Source organism: Limulus polyphemus, unplaced genomic scaffold (genome assembly GCF_000517525.1).
Source record: "Limulus polyphemus unplaced genomic scaffold, Limulus_polyphemus-2.1.2 Scaffold196, whole genome shotgun sequence".
Taxonomy (NCBI): domain Eukaryota; kingdom Metazoa; phylum Arthropoda; class Merostomata; order Xiphosura; family Limulidae; genus Limulus; species Limulus polyphemus.
Genome location: NW_013665806.1, coordinates 334,733 through 356,100, shown reverse-complemented (window position 1 = coordinate 356,100; position 21,368 = coordinate 334,733). Strand labels below are relative to the sequence as shown.

General features: G+C 33.2%; 1 protein-coding gene across 3 annotated transcripts in view; it reads right to left on the bottom strand.

Annotated features, from left to right (window-relative positions):
* The window catches only part of LOC106478282 (methyltransferase-like protein 13), a 42,327-nt gene that overhangs the window by 18,294 nt on the left and 2,665 nt on the right, over positions 1-21,368 (bottom strand). For all 3 annotated transcript variants that reach the window (XM_022381860.1, XM_013938813.2, XM_022381859.1), the window contains 8 exons: positions 20,271-20,499; positions 16,952-17,160; positions 14,418-14,547; positions 6,224-6,345; positions 4,515-4,643; positions 3,505-3,691; positions 2,467-2,644; positions 1,693-1,815 (listed from right to left, as the gene is read on the bottom strand). In XM_022381860.1, coding sequence (XP_022237568.1) covers positions 1,693-1,815; positions 2,467-2,644; positions 3,505-3,691; positions 4,515-4,643; positions 6,224-6,345; positions 14,418-14,547; positions 16,952-17,160; positions 20,271-20,333 — 1,141 coding nt within the window. In that variant the 5' untranslated portion in view covers positions 20,334-20,499. The remainder of the gene's footprint in view (positions 1-1,692; positions 1,816-2,466; positions 2,645-3,504; positions 3,692-4,514; positions 4,644-6,223; positions 6,346-14,417; positions 14,548-16,951; positions 17,161-20,270; positions 20,500-21,368) is intronic.

The window sequence follows — 21,368 nt, the reverse complement described above, 5'->3', positions numbered from 1 at the left end:
CATTTCACAGAAAATGAGTGATTTAACCCAATCTTTTTTAAGTTCTCTACAATGAGTGTTGTAATAAGCAAAAACACAAAGTTACCCAATATGATGTAATATGTGGACAGGGTTGATAATAAGCTAGTTGGTAGGTACATTTTACAATTACATAATAAAAGACTAATAAAGATAGTACTCTCACTGCTTGATAATAAATGAGTTGGTAGGTACATTTTAACATCACATAATAAAAGACTAATAAAGATAGTACTTTCACTGCTTGATAATAAACGAGTTGGTAGGTACATTTTAACATCACATAATAAAAGACTAATAAAGATAGTACTCTCACTATTTGATAATAAGCTAGTTGGTAGGTACATTTTACCATTACATAATAAAAGACTAATAAAGATAGGAGTCTTTTATTATGTGATGTTAAAATGTACCTACCAACTCGTTTATATCAAATAGTGAGAGTAAAATTTAAAAAATGCCACTGTTATACCACATCCATAGGATTTGTTTAGAAGTGTACTTACAGTGTATTGAACTATGGTAGTCAACAGCTAAGTATATATTGGTCAGTTTTTTGTATTTTGTGTGATACAGTAAAAGTACTATCTTTATTAATCTTTTATTATGTGATGTTAAAATGTACCTACCAACTTGTTTATTATCAAATAGTGAGAGTACTATCTTTATTAGTCTTTTATTATGTAGTTGTAAAATGTACCTACCAACTCATTTATTATCAAGCAGTGAGAGTACTATCTTTATTACTATGATTTCCAAAATGCCCATTAATACTATTCTACAATTCAACTATCTGAGCTGAAAATTAAATCAAAGATTAAAGTGACAGAAAACAGAACGTTACACATTATTTGGGTACACATCATGACAGAAAAACCTCCCCTATGTCCATCTGGTTCAAGCCCAAACTTTATCATGTTACATTACAAATTCCACCAGAGTGTAAATGACAGGATGGGCTTGTATTTGTTTCCTCTGTTGATATAGTGTGAAACAGTAATTAATAACAGTCTTGGTCTTCACTTCTTTATATTAAAAATGTAATCTCCTTTTATTTACATTAGGAACTTGGAATAAGAAAATGATGCACAATAATAAATAAATTAATGTTGTTTGTTGAATGTTGTGCAAAGCTACTCAAGAGCTGTGTTGGCCATCTCTACTTTTGAAGTGATAGTTTAGCCAAGACCATCCACTGCTAAGTCTTTTACAACTGAATAGTGGGATTGATTGTCACATTATAACACACACAAGGCTGAAAAGGTGAGCATGTTCGGTGTTGACGAGGATTTGAACTTGCGACCCACAGATTGCGAGTTGAATATCTTAATCACCAGTCCATTAAATAAAGTAATAATAACTTAATTAATAATTAACTAAATAACAAATAAAAAAAAACTAGAGTAGATTGTTGCCTCCCCCCATCGTCAGTGATTTGAAATTAGGAATGATGCCATGCTATCTGGTCTGCTTACTAGTAAACATGATGTGACAGGAGTCCAAAATTGGAGGGATGAGAGCCTGTGCTTTAAACCACTCTAACATGTAACTACTCAATCTTTTAATATTAAATATATTGACCACATAATGCTGGAATCAGCAGACACACACAGTACACAAAGTTAGATACTAACTTTACTGAAGCATTCAACAATGCAAATTGTAACCACTTACCTGTGACATCATGATCCAAGAATCCTAAGCCTGCAACCATGAAAGCATGATGCTGACATGATAAGAAGCTTGTATCAATCACAGTTTTGTATAATTTTTTCCCTTTCTTTTTCTTCTGTGTTACTGAAACAAATGCAAAAACACATACTAAAGCAAACCAGTGTTAGTTGTTAACAAAATAAGTAGCATATTATTCATTAGATATCTTTTTCTTGTCTTGTTCTACAAAACAAATGTTGTGAATATTCCATATTTTATTTAACTATATGCCTGTAAGTTAGTTTATTAAATATATATCAATCTAATTGCAGATCATTCATGCACACTATTAACTAGATAAAGAAAGGCAATACGACCTCAGTGCCAATAAAATTTGCATGAAAACTATTTTGTGAGCTGCTTTCTGAAAATTATCTTGGAAGTTACTTAAAGAGAAATCATATTTGACATATAGTTTGGATATTTTATTTTCTTAAGATTTAGAATTTGACATTTACTTTGGCATTAAAAAATAAAATAGCAGTAAACAGGACTATAACAGAGAGAAGGTAATGAGATGAACTAGAATCTTTTATGTGGAAAGTAACTTTAATATTATTACTCCCATTAGAAGCTTAACATTATAATATTACATATTGAGAAAAGCAATATTATTACAGTAAAAAGATAAATAACATGTTACTTCCAACTGTAAAGGAAAACTATATTTTGATGAAAATTCATTGCTTTAAAAGACCAGCTCTGAACATTAAGATGAAAACCTTACTAACTCACTTTGTTTCAGTTTGGCTTCAGACTGAATTACACTTGGATTGTTCAGGAAGATAAGTCTTCTGTACAATCCACCATCTGCTGAGACATCTTCAATTAAAAATTCTCCACTGTGAATGCTGTAACCACGATAACAAATTTCTCTACTCCCAACATCTTCTCCCACAGACAAAAATGGTATCTAATAATTAGATAGGTTTAATAAAATTTGTTTTTGTGCAATACTGATAATAATGTATTTTTTTAAAACTTTTATGCCAAATTTGTTTTATTAACCAAATATATAACAAAATACTTAAAAGTGTAGTATTTATGTCAATCACCTTACTTCCATTTATGTCCAGCAGAGGTCTATTTCTGAGTATTTTGTTATCTATAATATGTCATCAATACGAAATTGACAGAAAAAAAAATTATTTTTTGGAAGATGAAGCTGAGACATCACAATCACCAAAAACCTGTTTTTTACAAGAAAAAACAACAACATTAGTCAGATTTCAATAAAAATCTTAAAATCAGTATCTATTTCAATAAACAAAATGTATCAGGCTAAATCTCAACTATTACTTTCTTTTGAAAAGATGACCAAAGAGAGAGAGATTTAATTTTTATAATGCATGGCTTTTCAAATTTTCTCAATTCATAAATACCTAAATATCTATGCAATTTTTTAGAATCCATACTCAACACAGGGAGGAGAGTGTTATTCTTCTAATGAATTTCAGTACAGTCTAAGAGATAAATTATATTTTTGTCTGTTTAAAAACAATTTTGGATCGTTATTTTATATATAATCTAAAAAAAATTCATGTTTTACTGTATCTTGCTCTGCACTTGTACAATTTCGGGAACTGCTGGCATAATAAATTCAGACCTTGTTCTGTTAGGTTAGATTTTGTTTGAAGGATGATACAAATAAGTTAAAAATATAGTCTCAGAACATTCAAGTGTATGATAAACAATTACATAAAGGCAACTTAGAGTGAAGAACTTTATGCAGACTTTATATATCTAATAATAACTGACAACACTTTACTGTACTTGGAGTTTCGGATCAAGCTTAGCTGGAGCCAATTCCATGACTTTACTTGACAGTTCTGCTTTCACGTCCTCTAAACTGTTATAGCTGTGATTTCTAGTTAAATGGACAACAACTAATCGATTAGCATCGGCATTCTGAGCAAGATGCTGTCTTCCTGATGGTGTGCCAAATAACCACTCACTTTCCCTAAAAGAAACGAGTGAACACTTCATACAAAAAATATTTCTTAGTCCCATGTTTCTGAATACACAAATGTTTCTTAGAGTCAAGGTCTCAACTTTATGACTTCTTTCGTAATAACTTCAATAAAACTAGAAAAATTATTACACAACGAGCAGGAATAGACAAGTACTTATAATTTTAAGTAAAAGTTCAAAAAGATAAAGTTTTAATAATCTTTTTAAAATAATGTTTACAAAGACAACCATTTTTGTGGTAGAATTATGTTTTCCTCTGTAAGAAACTTATGAAAAAGTCTTACAATTACAAATGTTTTTTTTTTTCCCTTTTACAAGTATTTAAATTTTTTCACTTTCATTAAGTTTGAATCAAAAGATTTCTTCCAAATACTTTGTAAACCAACAATATTATTCTTGATGCTTCATGTTCATTGCAGGATTTTTGTTTCATTGAACAAGATTTTGTTTTGTTGACAAAGGAAAAGCATTTAAAATCAAAACAAGCATTACTGTGATATTTCATCACACATTATTTTAAAAGAAATCATGATTTCACAACTTACAGTATCTAAAGGATTAATAGGTTTTATAGGATTACTAATAATGTTTTTTCCTACTAATTAATAAATTATGAAGAAGCTGGCCATTTTCATGACCATGACAGTAAAAGCAGCTAAAGAAATTTCATACATCTTGTTGATCTCATAACTAGTTTTCAAAGTTAACAATATCATCAGTGCAGCCTAGTTTTCATACAAAGAAATTGAAAACATTATTACAGTAAAAACATAAATCAGTTAATCAAACCTACCTTATACAATGATACCTACCTACCTTGAGGAACAATGAAAATAGCAAACTTTAAAGATGATGCTTTTCTTCTATCCACCACAAACAAACTATATCGAGGAGAGTCGCTTTGTGGATCATATAAATCCACTGTAACTTCTCCACGCTGTCTACATAAGAAAAAGGTTTGATCATCAAGCTTGATTTGAAAAATACACTTTCTTTAATAAAGCTGAAACACTAGTTCCTCTCTTTAGAATGCTATTAAACTATAGGATATATATACAGTATAGTTAGCATGCTTTTATTAAATTTTAGAAGTAACTGAAAACAAAAAACTGGCTAAGGGTATTATTTATAATGAAAAAAAACTACCATCATTAAACTGAAGCTATAATCTTTACAGGGCAACATCAATGTCTTTTTTAATTGGAAAATTTTACAAAGAGCTGCCCCTGCAACAAGTGTAATACTTACATACATATACGAATAACTCAAAACAAGAAATTGCAAATGATAAATATGTTCATCATTAGCATAAAAATAGGATCACTGCAACTCTGACATTTTGTGTGAAGTTTTAGAATGCAAGAAAAATGGTAGTTATTATGGATACTATAGTTGAAAAGGAACAAACACGTTGAGTCTTTATAACTAATAATTTTCATACACCATGTTTATAACATTTGTAAAAATTGTTTTAATCATTTTCAGGCAAGTTGTGTTCAATTGATAATAAAAAAAGAGTATTAGCTCACATCTCATTTTGAAAACTAGACTATGGAAACAAAAACAGAGGTAAAGTATATACTATTTATTGTATTTTTAATACCAGTATGTTAAGTAAATTATTTCTTTTTTTTTGACAAGAAATCAATGATAATGAAGCAAACAACTAGTTTTCATGTATTCTGTAAGTAAGTTATACTTTCTGTTTCTTTAATGTTACTTTATTAGTATTTTTGGTTACAATATATATTCTTATAATTTTTCATACTGTATTATTATATCGATATTTTTATTATAAGGATTTTTGTGCACTCTTACTTTATTACCTGGGTTTAGGACTATCCTAAACCTTCTTATCTAGTCAAAACTCATGAGATACTTGTGAGATTACGGTCAAAATATCACTAAAAGTGAGGAAGGTACTCAGCTGATAAAACAATGCATTCTGTCATTATTACTAAGAATGCATGAACAGTATATTAAATTAGGTATATTAATTATTATGTCAATTTTTAGTTCTGATCTATATGGGACGTAGGTAGCTTGGTTTTGATTAGATGTTAACATAAATATAATTTGTAATCATTTTAAGACAAAGCTATGAAAGTCAGTTTCCAAGGTACTATGGTCTAGTCTTGATAATGTTTTTTTACATGTTCTTTCTCTTTAGTTTAACTATAGCTAAAGCATAAACTACAAATTCAAAATGCTTAATAAAAGAATAAATGTGAACTACATGAACATGTTAAAAAAAGAGAATAATTTCCACTGAAAAGTAACATATTTTGTAATTTTTGTGTTTAATAACATATGTTTAGAGTAACTTATATATAAATAACATTATATAAGACTTATGCTATTTATAATACATCATTTCTCATTACATCATGTTTTCTTTTGGTTAATTTTTGGTACAAAGTCTGAATTGCTAGTTTTTGCAGTGAGAACAAAAGCATCTTATAAATCAACTTAACTGATATCAAGAGGTTTAATAATAGCATAGAATACAAGATTAGCTTACTTAGATGATAGTTTGGAACGAAGAAAAGCATAGTGTTGTAAAGACTGAACAGATTTTATCACAGCATCTGGGGATTCTAATCGAACAGGTGATCCATCTTCACTCAAACACAACTCAAGCACCTGTTTGAATATGAAAAAAAAAATATTAATTTTGTAATTAGTTATTTTAAATAACTGCCTATTAATTTTTTAAGAGCTATTAACTTATAAACATAAAATCACTGATCTATGAATTCTTAAGCTAAATACTCCAAAACAAGATGTTTAACATATCCTTAAAATTCTGATCCATAACTGGTTAAATGTCTATATTTTCTGTTGCATTTTAACTATGTAAATAAGTAGTACTTTTTCTGTTTAGATGTTCAAATTATCTTGAAAGATGTTACTTTTTAAAAACTAGAAAATCATTCAATGCTTCTGTGACTCTATAAACAGAATCAAGTTTAATGAGAAATTTAAGATATTGTCACAATAAGGAAACTGTCTGACCGCTATACTTCTTTGATGTACGGAATTATTCCTACTTTTCATGGATTTTTGTATGTACTTTTGGAATGAATGCTGGGCCTTTCCAATTTTGAAGTTTTGTATTGTAACCCCCCCCCCCAAAAAAAGTACATTTAAATATCACAAACTACTTAATTATATACTAATATTTCTTAAACTTTGCACTTTGTTAGTTTTTTAGAGTTGGTTCCAATTATTTGTTTCTAGTAAATTGGGAATGCTTAGGATGGAAAATTGGGGGAAAAAAACTTATTTAGTGTTGAGAATGGGGTCAAACTTCAGCCTCCTACAGTGCTAAGGATACTCCTGTTTTCTCCGTGTAAACAAGTAAAAAATATTCTGGCTAATTAAGTATGTAAATATTGAAAATGGACATTGTTTTTGTTATTCTTATTGTTGTGGGAAATGTTTATAATATACAAAATATAAATTGGCAAGCAATTGAAGGACTTTGTTTGCACCTGGAAATTCACTGTACTTGAATTTTGTACTTGTTATCTATTTTTTCACTGAATATTTTTGCTATTTATTGGAATTGTCTTTTTCTACATATAGATCATACTAAGACAGCAAATATCAAAGTACTTAATTTAGCAGTGTCGTGGATTTTAAGGTTGAAGTAATCCATTTTCTTTACAGATAAAATAAATTGTTCCAAAGACAAAAGACAGAGAGCCATATATAACTAATAAATATGTTTTCACATCATATGATAATAGAATTAAACCATTTCTTTATACATCATTCCTTTATAAAACAAAAAGTTTTAATCAGATAATCTAGAATATGTGTCTATATTTTCATATAATTAAATAACACATTGTACACACACTGTATATTTTAAAGCAAACATACCTACCAACATTACTTAGAATAAAGAAAATATCTGGTAATTACATAGAGTAAAATATTCAAGATGTCCATGCTTCATAAATTACAAATGAAAAAAAGGGTACATTGTTAAATCTGTCATAAGTCCAATCTGAAAGCACATGGTAACTGTAAGGTTCTGTATGCATGCAGGTTTTACAATACTCTTACTTTTTATAAATGTGAATAAAGAAACTCAATCTAAACTACAGAAGCATGCAAACTTGATCTGCCACTTCTTTTTACTTCCAGAAAGCTTTCCTTAATATCTTAAATTCTTTCCTGTAATCATGAACAACATTTGTCTACTGATCATAGCTCTGTATGCAAATAACTTGAAAATTAACATTTTCCTAAACTGAAAATGTATTTCCAGTAATGCTTACCTCTGCTGACACTATAGTTATTTCTCAAGCTCAAGGGTTTCCACTCTTTGCCCATCTAAGCATTGAAAACATTTGCTCTAGTCTTTTATACCCCACTCGAATGCACTTGGCAAATTCTAATTTACAGAATTCTCTACCAACTTCAATGGGCTCTCTATCTAGGTACTGTATATAAGCACCTCATTCAGACAATGTAATCAGTTTTTCGAGAAATAAACCAGCTTTTAGTGGGGAGAGAAGGATGGAGAGTGTCAGCAGGGGTAATGTTAACTTCCAAAACATACTTACCTCCACCGACACTATAGCTAGAATCCCACATTGAGAAGGTGGAGGGACCAGTGCAGGCATGAACCATACAGAAAGCATCTGTATAGAACAGATGTGTACCAAGAGAAAGATGGTACAAGAGTGGGGAACCGCACTACATTCAGAACAGGTATGCTCTTCACCTGGAACTCAGTTCTTATATCAAAGGCCAGCCCCAACCAGTTAGCCGAGGTTCCACAACTCGGGATTGGAATTAAGGGATCGTGTTACCTATATCCCACGTTGATGGCTAGGGCTATTGGACTGCACTTTTATATATATATATATATATATATATACTTTAGATTGGATCCCAACCTGTAACCATAGGGTGATGCATTTCCAACCACCGGGATCACAATTAGTAAGCAAGCAACACCGAAGTGGACAAACTTTCTGTTCCACCTGAAAAAGTCCAAAAGGCAACACCCCAGGCTCAGAATGACAGGATTGTGTATGACATACTCAACCAAAGGAACAGAACTCATCTGGTCTTGAATTAGAACATTCATCCTCACTCCCAACCAAGTGGGCAAGGAGTATTCTGCTTGCCCCTGGAATTATGGAGAGGATGTGGAACTTGTGCTCAACCAAGGACCTAGGATGGGACCACTTTCTTTTTGGAATTATGAGGAGATAGTGGACCTACATCCATGAACAATATACGAAACCGACATTGATCAAAGAGAAGGGCCATGCATCCCCCAACTGGATAGCTTCATGTCAAATCTGAACTGGAATTACAAGTAAGTTCCCGTGGAAGATGGTGCCACTCCTACTGAAATCCAGGGATCTGAGTAGGAGGGCCCCCAACCTCTTCTCCAAGAGTGGAGGAAAAGCCTCTGTCCAGCATCCCCAGCAACTGGAAACTAAGGGTGGTAAGGACTCCCGAACTCCACTAGTAGAGTATGGGGGGATAATACACATTGGGGAGTACTGAGGAACAGTGTTCTGGAAACTGTGCAACAGATGAACCAAGTTCCCCACATTTTTAAAATGGAACAAACCCTGATTTATTCAACCTGAAGATTGGCAAGAATGGGCAGGATCCCCTTTAGTCCATGATAGTCCATGAGTGGCAGTCCATAATAATAAGGTAATACCATCCAGTAGGTGCCTAGATGGTCTTATGGAACACCTCATGTCAATAGAGCCTGTTGAAACCTGTAGTATTAATAGTAAAAGTGGTTTCTAGTGTGGCATTGAAAACAGAATGCATACCTACCTGGGCAACACTCACCACAGAGTGGGATCCAGTGAAAAATAAAGGGACACTGGAAATAAAAGAGTTTAAGATTAAGGAAAATACTCATCTCTGGTTAAAATCTAACAGATATGGTCAAAATAGCTACAAAAGGTAGTCAAAAACCCTCAGAAGTGGAAACTGCCAGATCATGTAAGTAATGAGATAGGAAAGTATTAGGAGCAGTCCACATATCAGCCCACACAATGTCTTCCAGAGGGCAATTCATCTGGGCAGCTAATGACATAGAGATATGACGAATCTTGTGAGATGTGACATGCAAAGGATTCCTCTCCTGTAACGATAATCTATTATAGGCCGTGTGAATCAATTTATGAAGCCCCTCGTTACAGTAATGGGAAATAACTCATGGAAAATAGAAAGATTTGATTGAATGAACAATTATTTCCTACTACCTCAAATGAGTTAGTACAAGCCACATAACACTTGAGGGCCCTAACAGGACATAACAAATGAGCAGGATCGGTGCAGCCATAAAGATGAGAAATGGCTGGCAAATGGATTGGTGAGAAGGATCTTTTCCCTTCCCTGGCTGCCAGAACCTTGGGAAGAAAAGACCTATCGAGGTAAAGTAGGACAAATCTGGAATGATAAAGAGTCCGATGCACATGGATTGCAAACAACTCCGACTAACGATGTCCACAAGCCAACAACAACAAGAAAAAAATACAATTTAAGAGAAAGCTAAAACAAAGAACATGAAGCTAAGGGCTCAAAGGGAGGATGAGACAATGCATGTAAAACAACTGTAAAATCCCAATTCAGTAATTGAAAAGGTTGTTTGGGTCAAAGAATACAATAGGATTTGAATGGACCCAATTATACTAAGGATTCAAAACCTTCCAATATTTGGAATACCGAAAAATAGTGGATAAGAATGCCTTATTTAAAGCCACCATAGATGAAGCAAGACCCCTTTCAAATACCCAAGTCATAAAATGAGATACTTTAGTATGAAGAGGGTTTAAATTCTTTTGAATACACCACTGATGAAAGTATTCCATTTCCCTTGATAAACAGCCATGGTTGGCCTTTGGAGAGATTTAGTTAAATACAGAGAAACCTTAGCAGTTAAATCCTTATGTCGGACAAAGGACCACATAAATTCCAAGCATGAAGATTGAGTTTCTGGGTGGAGAATATCTGACCGAGGTTGTCTCAACAGAGACTGCATATGTGGAAGAGGTGGACATTCCTGAAGATACTGAAGAAGCAGAAACCACGTTTGAGCTGGCCAATATGGTTCAACCAAGAGAAATCGACAGGGAGTAGAACAAACCATAGTCAGAACCCGGAGAAAGAGCAGAATCAGGGGAAAGGCATACAGACGTAAACCTGTACAGTCCTGACTGAATGCATCTACTGCCAACACTTGAGGATGAGGTATCAGAGACCAAAACAACTGCAGTTGAGAATTCCAATGAGTTGCAAAGGCATCAATCATTGGATATACAAACTGAGAGCAAATTTACTGAAAAAAAAACCGTGTGATATAGCATCCATTTCATCTAAAGAATCCAGTTGGTTCAAAACAAGTGATCTGCAATTAAATTCATTACTCTTGGAACATGACATGCTAAAAGACTGATACAATGGAAATAAGCCTAGTAAAGAAGATCCAAAGTATTAAAACAAAGGTGTCGAGAATGTTTGCCTCCTTGACGAGAAATCTGAGATACTACCGTGGAATTGTCGGAATGTATCGTGACAATTTTTTCCTTCAAGAGGGACAGACCTCGAACCATTGCCTGGTGTACTGCAAGGAGTTTGAGAATGTTGATATGGAGGATAGACTCATCTTCCATCCAAATACCCTGGAACTCCTTACCTTGAAGATAAGTTCCCCATCCCTGAAGTGATGCATCTGTAAACAGATATGTGCTTGTCCCAAAGGAATGAGAAGCTCATGAGATGCCCACATTCCCCAAAAGAGAGAACCATCTGCACAGTAGGAGAAAGAGACATAAGTAAAAGCCTGATGGCTCTTACCATGGCTTGAAGCCTGATAGGGGTTGGTTGAGCGGGACTTAAGTGAGTATTGAAACACACCCAGATGGAGGAACTATTCCTTCGGTGACAGAACAGATTTCTCTAGTCTGACAAGGAAGCCTGCTTTTGTGGCTTCTGAAAAGTGAATTTGAGAGTGTTGTTCTGCTAATTGACGGGATGGTGCCAGAAGGAGCCAGTCATCCATATAAAGATGTGTGTACAGGCCCAAGGAATGCAGATGACATAAAGTACTGGTGCAAGACCAAAAGTTAGAGCCCTGAACTGCAGCACCTGACCCTTGTGCACAAATCTGAAAAACCATTGGGAAGATTCCACTATGAGAATATGGAGATAAGCATTGGTAACATCAGACTTGGTCATCCAAAGCCCTTGCAATAAATGCCAACATAGGTTGAGAAAAGATTCCATTGTAAAGTGAGAAGGGTCTAAAAATTGGTTGAGTCGTGACAGATTGATGATTGGACACCAATCTCCTGTCTTCTTGGGTACAACGAATAAACAGGAATAAAATTCCAGAAAAATGGGATTGACCCTCTCTATGGCCCTTTTGACTAACAACTCTCTTATGGTCTGGGAACGAAGCTCCACTCACCTTGGATCTGTTGGAGGTGAAAATGCAACAATTTATGCAGATAATGGTGGAGGTGATGTAAACTGAATGACCAACCCTGAAACAAGAACATGGAGTACCCATGGATTTCCGGTGAAAGAACTCCAGATGTCCAGAAAGTGATGTAACCGTGTTTCCACTATTTACCCACCCGTGGGATAGTCTCCGATGCCGTTGTCGAAGGTCCGTCTGAGCCGAATATCCTTGAGAATATGGATTATTATGGGAATCAATAGAACTGGGAAATGAAGGGGGGATTGGAAAACACTACAAGCCAACAATCCCAAATTAGTGCCATAAAGGTGAGAAGCCAAAGACAATAAAGAAGAATGTAAAAGAGCTGAAACAAATGGGACAGAGAAAAGGAGCTTCCCGTAACTCCCTAAGGACAGAAGATTTTAAACAAACACTTTCTAACAAAGCATCTCTACCCAATAAATTCCAACAACAAACCAGCCATAAAACCAGAGAAAGAACTGAAGAAGACAATCTGACTGAGGTAGACTTCAGCAAAATCCCCAACTCATCCTCAAATTGCTGAGGGTAACGTTGATAGGCTTCCGACAAAAGTTGGATCAAAGATAAATACCTCAGGACAGTCTTGAGAGTAAGACAAATCTGAAAAAACTCTGATCTGTTTAAAGTGATCACAGGTTCCAATCTAGACCCCCACAGGTCCAAAATGGGGTCCATCGATTAAGAATCAAAATATACCTCCTTCTGGTGGTGATAAGCCAAATAATGCTGTTACAATAAATGTGGGGGACAAGACATAACTATCCCATTGCATAACTGGGCATGAACAGCAATATCAATAGAAGGAGGAAAACCCAAGTAGTCAATTGCCATTATTTTTGCCAACAAGGAAGGAGTAGAGTCAAATGCAATAGAAGAGACCCCCAAAACCTGAGTAACCAACTGAAAAAAGGGGTTGGAGGTGGCTGATCAAGATGATCCTCTGTTGAGGCCAATCTAGTAAAAGAAGAAGCTGGAAATAGCAAATCTAAATTCTCCCCAGCTGGGCCCGGATAATTTGCAAAAGCCACCTCAGAACCCCCGAAGAGACACCCTCGGTCCACATATACGTCTCCATCTCACAACGGATCATATCACGGACAGCTTCAACTGAGAGTGACCCCTTCCCTGGCCATTGATAAACACCAGATAGCAGATGTGGAAGAAAAGAGGTCTGGTTGGCCTTCGTAGTAGAAGTATTAACTTGGGAATTCATACCCATCGGTATGTTTTTCATTTTAAAAGTAATTTATAAATATAAATGAAGATATAACCATAGTACTGCCAAACACATTCAAAGTCTCAATGTAAATTGTGAATAATCACAACACTCCTGTTTATAGAAACCCATGCTGAATGCTTTGTCAAGAAAAAGTGATTACATTATTTGAATGAGGTGCTTATATACAGAAAGAGAATTATATCTCTAGAAAGAGAGCACATTGAAGTTGGTGGAGAATTTTGAAAATCTGAATTTGACAATGTCATTCGTGTGGGGTATAAAAGACTGGAGCAAGTGTTTTCAAAGCTTAGATGGGCAAAGAGTGGAAAACTTGGAGATCGAGAAATAGCTATAGTGTCAGTGGAGGTAAGAATGTTTTGGAAAAGTAAGTTATTACTCATTTTGAAGCCTAATTATTTAACCTCAGTTTTCAAAATACCCTCCAGAGGATATCAGACCAATCAATTCACATCTAGTTCTTAACCCAATAAAGATTTGGGATAAGTTTGAGGAAATGTTTTCTTTGTTGTCACCTTTTAATCAGTTTGAGTAGGTGAATTTTCCTTCAGAGTTCCTGTTTCCAACAGTATTGATATATGTGATAATACTATATACTTTTACCTTCAACATAAACTCAAGGTAATTATTAAACAGTAGATTTTATTATCAATTTGTGGTTATAACCAATAACACTCTATAAGCCCTAACAACAAAAGCAGCAGCAGGATTTTATAAAATTTTGACTTAGAAAAAAAATTGCCAGTAACTTATAATTAATTTTTTGGATGACATAAAAATTACTTCACTCATTAATTATTTTTTTATGATAAGTTTTTGCCAATTTCAAGGTGTTATGAAACATAAAGAATTGCAACATTAATTATCACACAAGAAACATTTTCCTTAAAAGAATGATATCATTATGACTATATGTTAATGAATGCCCATACTGATCCACCAAATCAATCCCATACACAAGCATTAAAAATTAACTCTTACACTTTGTGTTCCAGGGAGTTTCTTGAACTTAGTACACACCACCATAAAAACAGGAAATATCACAGATGACTGATCTTCATTAGATTCTTCTTCTGCATCTGTACATCGATGAATACGAACTATCCAACCCCTAACAGAAAAAAAAAAAGTCGTTTTTAAGAGCAAAGCTATATAATGGGCTATCTGTGCTGTGTCCACTGAGAGAATCAAACCCCAGATTTTAGCATTATACATCCTTCACCTTAATAATAAGCCAGTATGGACTGCCATTGAACAAATGTAATACTTACATTTAGCTAAAATGAATATTTTCCCTACAGCTATATACATACTTTACAAAATTACTTTCTTATTTTTACTTTTTTTCCCCTTTTCTATGTAGTCATTGACATGACATTAACATAGATAAGTAGCTAGCTTGTATTAATTTATCAATTTGCAATATCTATTAATCTGTAATGTAGAATGTGCACCATTGTACATATACAACTACTTATAAAATTATAAGTGCACTCATGTTTTGTGTATTAATATTCTGTGTGGATCTAAAGAGCTAATGAATTGAAACACTTACATGCTATACAAGTGCATTTGATAACATCTATAACCTCCTAAATGCATATCTTAATTTTTTCTCTATCCCTGTATACCTAGTATTTTCTCTACTCTAACACAAAATCAGCAGTTTAGTTTAACAAGAAACTGATAACTCTGACATCAAATGCATAATATCATGTAAAATGGCACTCTGTACAGGGTTGTGGCATGCACACTTTGACTCACCTCCCCATCTGTGCACATATATTTGTTTTCAAATTAGTAATTATATGTTTGGTCAATGAGTATGTCTAAGCATGATTCATGCAACTTCAGTAATGCAGCTTTAAGTTGGCAGATACAAGTGAGATTTGTATATTAAAGGAACTGATCTTTTATGATAATTATCAAGTAAAAGAAAGTTGATTATGGTCTCCAACAGTTTTCAATACATTCAATCCTCTGGATGAGAGAATCATCGGCAATGATTGTTTCAGGGAACTTTTATAACCAGTCTGCAGGTATACTTGTATTAAGATGGTTGGTGTATTTAGCACGACACACTCATCATGCTCTCATCGAGGTCCACATCATCGAGCTCTCACTGGGGTTCATGTTGTTGTGACATCTGTGCTAACCATCTTGGTACTCTTGGTACCAGAAGACCTGAAGATGGATTATAGAAGTTGGCTGAAACATAGTCACTCACCAACTCTCTCATTCAGAGTATCCATTGTATCCAAGACTGTTGAAAGTTCATAATAAACCTTCTCTCATCAGGAAAACACAGCCTAAATCATTATAAAGAAGTTTGTATTCTCTAATCCAACTTAAAAGCAAATATTATAATGATACACAAAATTTAAAATATATTAAAAAAAAGATGAAGTATGCCATGTTTACAACAGAAATGCCACTTAAAATAGCATTTTCCCACTATATACATCATTTAGCATCTCAAAATAATGAATATAAATGTTAGGACATGGTTCAATGGAGTCAAAAATGTTCTAAAATCCAAACAATGCTTTGGAAAAATGGGTAAAACTCTTGATTTTAAAACCAATAAAATATGAATGGTGTTAACTTACTTTCAATAATTTATTTGCACATTATACCTACTATTGCATGCAAAAGTAACACTTCATTTAACATAGATAATCTCAGAAAATAGAAGTTTCATCAAGCTACATAACTGAATTTCATACCTATTCCAAAATACTTATAATGCTAGATGATTGATGGTTACTAACTGTAAACAATTTTCATAAACATAATGTATTATATAAAAGTCAAATTAAATATTTACTGAGCAGAGCACTAATGAATGTGTTTACTTTATATTCTAATAGGCTTTATCAAACTTCATCAAAGTATTGTTCACCTACTAAAACTACTAATCAGTTATCCTCATTAGCCTTAATTATATAAATTAAAATCACACCTATAAGTACCTTATTTTTCACACTCTAAAGTGATGAAGCAGTTTCTAAAGGGTTTTACTTTACCATCTTTATTAGAATGTGTGCCAAGTAATAAAAGACTGAAATAAACAGAGTACCAACAGTTATTGAAAGACTTATAAAAAAAACTTTCCAAATAATCTGTTTAAAATTCAACCAATTTATTTGTTTAGCTTGAGTTACAAGAAGGAAAAAAACAGCTTGGTGTCACTAAAAAATTTGAAGGAAAAAATTATTATTGTTAAATCTAAAAAGGACACTTACTTATTGGTTGTTGTTCAAGGTATAAAAAATATATTCAAAGCACAGCAACTAATAACAAAAACTGGTTTTCCTATACAGGATAAAACTGCCACTCAAATGTACAAATATGTATATGCTCAGTAGAGGCATATGAATTAAATGGACGAGTTAAATGAGTTTAATATAAATCCAGCCATGTTTCTCATTTTATTAGAAATCAGATCTTAGTAGTCTGGCTACAGTAGTGTGTTAATAACACCAGAGTAGATAAGCAATAAACAAAAAACCTACTCATCAGTAAACCAGGAGAGTAACTTCTCCAATATATGTTCCTGAAGTAATGATATGCAGATATAACGGCCACCTAAACGAAGTATTCTTTTAATTTCACCAAACATTTTTTCTATTTTCTGAACTGTTTCCTCTGAACCATCTGTCATCAATGCATCCAGAGTACCTTTGTCTAGGACCACAGCAAATTCACCATCTTTGAAAGTCATCTGCAAAAATCACAATTTCAATTAAATATATCAACGGGTATCAGCTTAAAAATTTAAAATAGTTCAAGCACCAAACTAGATACTATTGATAAATATTTGATTACAAAATTCTTTGTGAGATTAATGATTAAAAACATGATCAGAAGTCAACATTCATAATCCTAACATCAAAATAATTTAATGGGTCTGATTACTTAGCCCTACAAAAAGTCACAGTAAATTAGGATTCATAACATTTTTAGTGTTCTATTTGAGAATTTAGAAAACATATGCACACAACATATACAGTAATTCTGGATGTACATTTTTACCAGGAAAATATCATATCCATAAGTGCAATGTTCATAATATACACTGCTCAAACAATTAAGGGAGTATCAGTTTTCTTTAATTTACATCTAACTGTGACAAGGCACAACTACTGTTATCAAATAATTCTAAAAGTTCATTTTTATGTAAAAACAAATGGCAGTTAGCCTGCCATATAATCTGACATGCACATTTAATTGCATATAAAATTAAAGGAAACACAGTGTACTTTCAGTTAACAATTTAAATGACAGCAGAGTGAGTAAATGTATCTAAAGTGATAATAAAACCCATTAAAACCACAAAAAAGTCATTTTGGCATTTCTGTGATTTAGAACACAATAGGTTGACTGGAAGTTGGTCAAACAACAAACTTTATTTGTATGATTTGAAATTACTTTCAAACCACCAATGCAGTTGGCCAGAAACCTGGACATGGTAGGCTACTATTGACAACTCTACAAGATGACTACTATTTGACAATATGGTCTGAAACAAATGGCAGGCCTAAGCTTCACAACTGTATCAACAGGTCTTAGCAACAACTGGATGGCAAACCACCATGCAAAAGCTCACAAAAATGTTTCATAAGGGTTGGTCTTTGTGCCATGAAACCAATGGCATAGGTCCTCTCTCTCATGCCCAAAAACAAAGGTCACAAATTTCAGTAGTGTCAAGAACATGTAAATTGGTCAAATGACATGTGCACAAGTGTCTTACTCTAAATGAAACACACTTTATATAACAACTAAATATGGGATGTATGCACATTTGGAGAGTGTTCAGGAGCAGATTCAGCCCCTATTTCAGGGAGGAAAGATACATATATATGTAAGTTATAGCATTCTAGCTAGGAAAGGGATCAGTACTGGTGTCCAAGCTGACCTTTATGTGCTATGACATGACACTATGAATGACACACAACAAAGAAATACAGCCTTCCACTACTAGTTTTGTCATATGCAGATGTAATTAGTTAGAACTATCTTCTGATGAACAATAACACACACCTTCATTACCCTGAAATGTTTAGCAACTCCTTGGAATGAGACAGTATCAAATGAATGAACTGGCTAGCATGCTCAATAGACTTAAATCTGACTGACTACATAATAGATGCTCTTGAACAGTGCTCGAAATAAGACTAACATATTGGGTTGTCCAGTAGACAATGTATGGGCCAATTATGGTTGTCTGCAATTAACTATAGTTGTCCACATATGAATGAACAACTTAGTTGACTAACAAAAATAACAAACTTGGTGTTACATTGCTAAATCAAATATCACACTAGAAAATCACCACCTGATAGAAAATCATGATTTTATCAAAGAACTTCATGAGCAGAACCTGACTCCTCTCTTTTCATCATACTTAACCATGAACAGCCATTTTGCCAGGAATTTTGGAACACTATTTTGCATTTGTTTCAATTACATTCATAATTGGTTTCTCTTTTTGAAGACTTTGTGCCACCTTTGTTTTGATTGCTCATCTCTGACACAAAGTTAAAGCAAAAAAGCAAAGCTTAATTAGCCATCCCAGATCCACAACTTACATCAAAAATGGTATTTAAGTATGATGTACCAAAATATGCAAAATGTAAATGGGAAATGTGGTATTATCAAAATATTTTGAGTGGCAATCTGTTATTAGTTGTAAGTTGTGAAAGGTTTGTAAGATGTTATTATGAACACTCTTATTGGTAAACAGTGTGTGCAGTCTTGATGATCATGATCATATGGAAATCAAAACATGATATGCATAAACATACTACTCGTAACTTATATAGTACTCTGAATGCGCCAATACAGGCTAGATGCCTAGACTGCCATGAGATCAGGCCATGTTGACATTGTCCTATAGACAACAAAGTAGTGCATTGGAGTTGTTTGGTGATAATTCTGGTTGTCTCAGAGAACTGAAACCACTATTTCAGACACTACTCTAGGGAGATGCTTGGCAGGACATCATGTACCTCCAAGTAGTGTTGATGAAGTAATTCTGATGGAGTAGTGAACCATACTACTCGAGTAGCTCATTAATACAAAATATAAATTTATTTAGATATTGTCACTTTCTATCCCTCAGATGGTACTTTAAAATGTCTAAGTCACAATCAATGAGAAGTGATATCTTACTGTTATGATTAATGATATATAAAGCTATAGCCTCATTTGTGAAATATAGCAGCATGGGGCTTTCTGTACAAAAAAAGATGTATTGATCTACATTTCTTAATTCTCATGAAAGTATTGAGTGGAAATGTAAGATCTTTGGTTTTGTTTCATATGTTTCTTGGTTTACATGAACCATGTAGTGATTATTTTTGTACAACTAATGAATACTCACAATTAGCATTTCCACTGGTTTAAAAACTTTTCAGTAAAGTACCAACTGTGAATTTGAGTACGAGTGCATGTACATGGATTAAAAATGCCTTGGATATATTCAATAACCATTTGTCTTTTTTTTTAAACATTCTTAAGCTTTTACCATTGATCACTGAAATCAACTAGTTGGCTGTGGCAGTTGATGAATTTACTAAGCCCCATGCAGCAAAGTACTGTGAGATTCACAAAGAAGTTTGCAGGAGACAAAAATCATTACCTAAAAGGTCTGCTGCCCCAATACTTTTAGTAACAAAGTGTATATGAAAAAATTGTAAAACTTAACTCTTAGCTTATAAAAACAAAATTCAAGAAAAATTCTTGCTTACTGACATGGGCCTTCTAAAAAAAATTGACTAATATTCAAAGAATTTGTTAAAATGTACCATCAACATTTAAACTAAATCTTACTTCCAACATGTCCATTTTTTGATACTCCATTCCTGGTCTACCTTCAGCAAATTTTTCAATCATCTGGTGAATCACAACATCACTGATGTCAATACTGATGTTTTGATGAAAACCAGCATCATACAAATCTGCACTCAGGCTAGAATTTCCACAACCTACAACCAACAGTTGATCTGATGTCCGAATATACTTGTGTAACAGTCCACATAGTTGAGGATACTCACCATACCTAAAATATCAATCAACTACGTGTGTAATATCACCCTAAACATTTTAGAAATAGCTTTTACAAGTTTCTATACCCAGACAAATTCATTTGTACCTGAATCAACTCAACTCATTTCATTTTATACTTACATACACAGGTGAATAATATATTAGGGACTGATTTGTCACTTTTCTCTAACTGCTGCTTTCAATACCTTCACCATGTTTTTACCAGCAATATGCAAGTACTGTTACAACCTACACGTTGAAGTAGATTTCATTCTTAATTTTTCTTCAACTACATCAAAGGAAAGCATTATAGTAACTTATCACTGTTTAGGAAAGAATGTCTATTAAATTAGGAATATCATTACATTGTTACTGTATTTCTCCTTTAACTGGTAAAAGGAAAACTGATTTTCTATATCATTGTCAAATTATAGAAAAATAATTATATAAATATCAAATAGTATACATCTGTAAAAAAAGAAGAAAAAAAAAGTATTATTTCATTGCTTCTATAATACTTTTATTATTTGGTATTGTTCTTTATCACACTCAAATCTCTGTATTGAGTTGCTAAAGCTGTTGGTATACTATATACTGGAATGTTTGCAGCTTCTGTAATTATACTGGCAGAACATCTCTTTTTTTCCAGTTACCTAATTAACTGATGCACTGGATGTTTTTGTTCTTGTGATTTTGAAAAGCACTGTACAAAGCTTTGAGATTTTTCAATGTTATGAATACAAAGGAGAATATAAATGAGCAAATGTATAATAAGACACTGAGGAACTTGCCAAAAATTATAACGTGTTTTTGATAATAAAGTGTGTACTATACATAGCTAACCATAATATACATTTAGATATCTTTCAAAGAATAATTTTA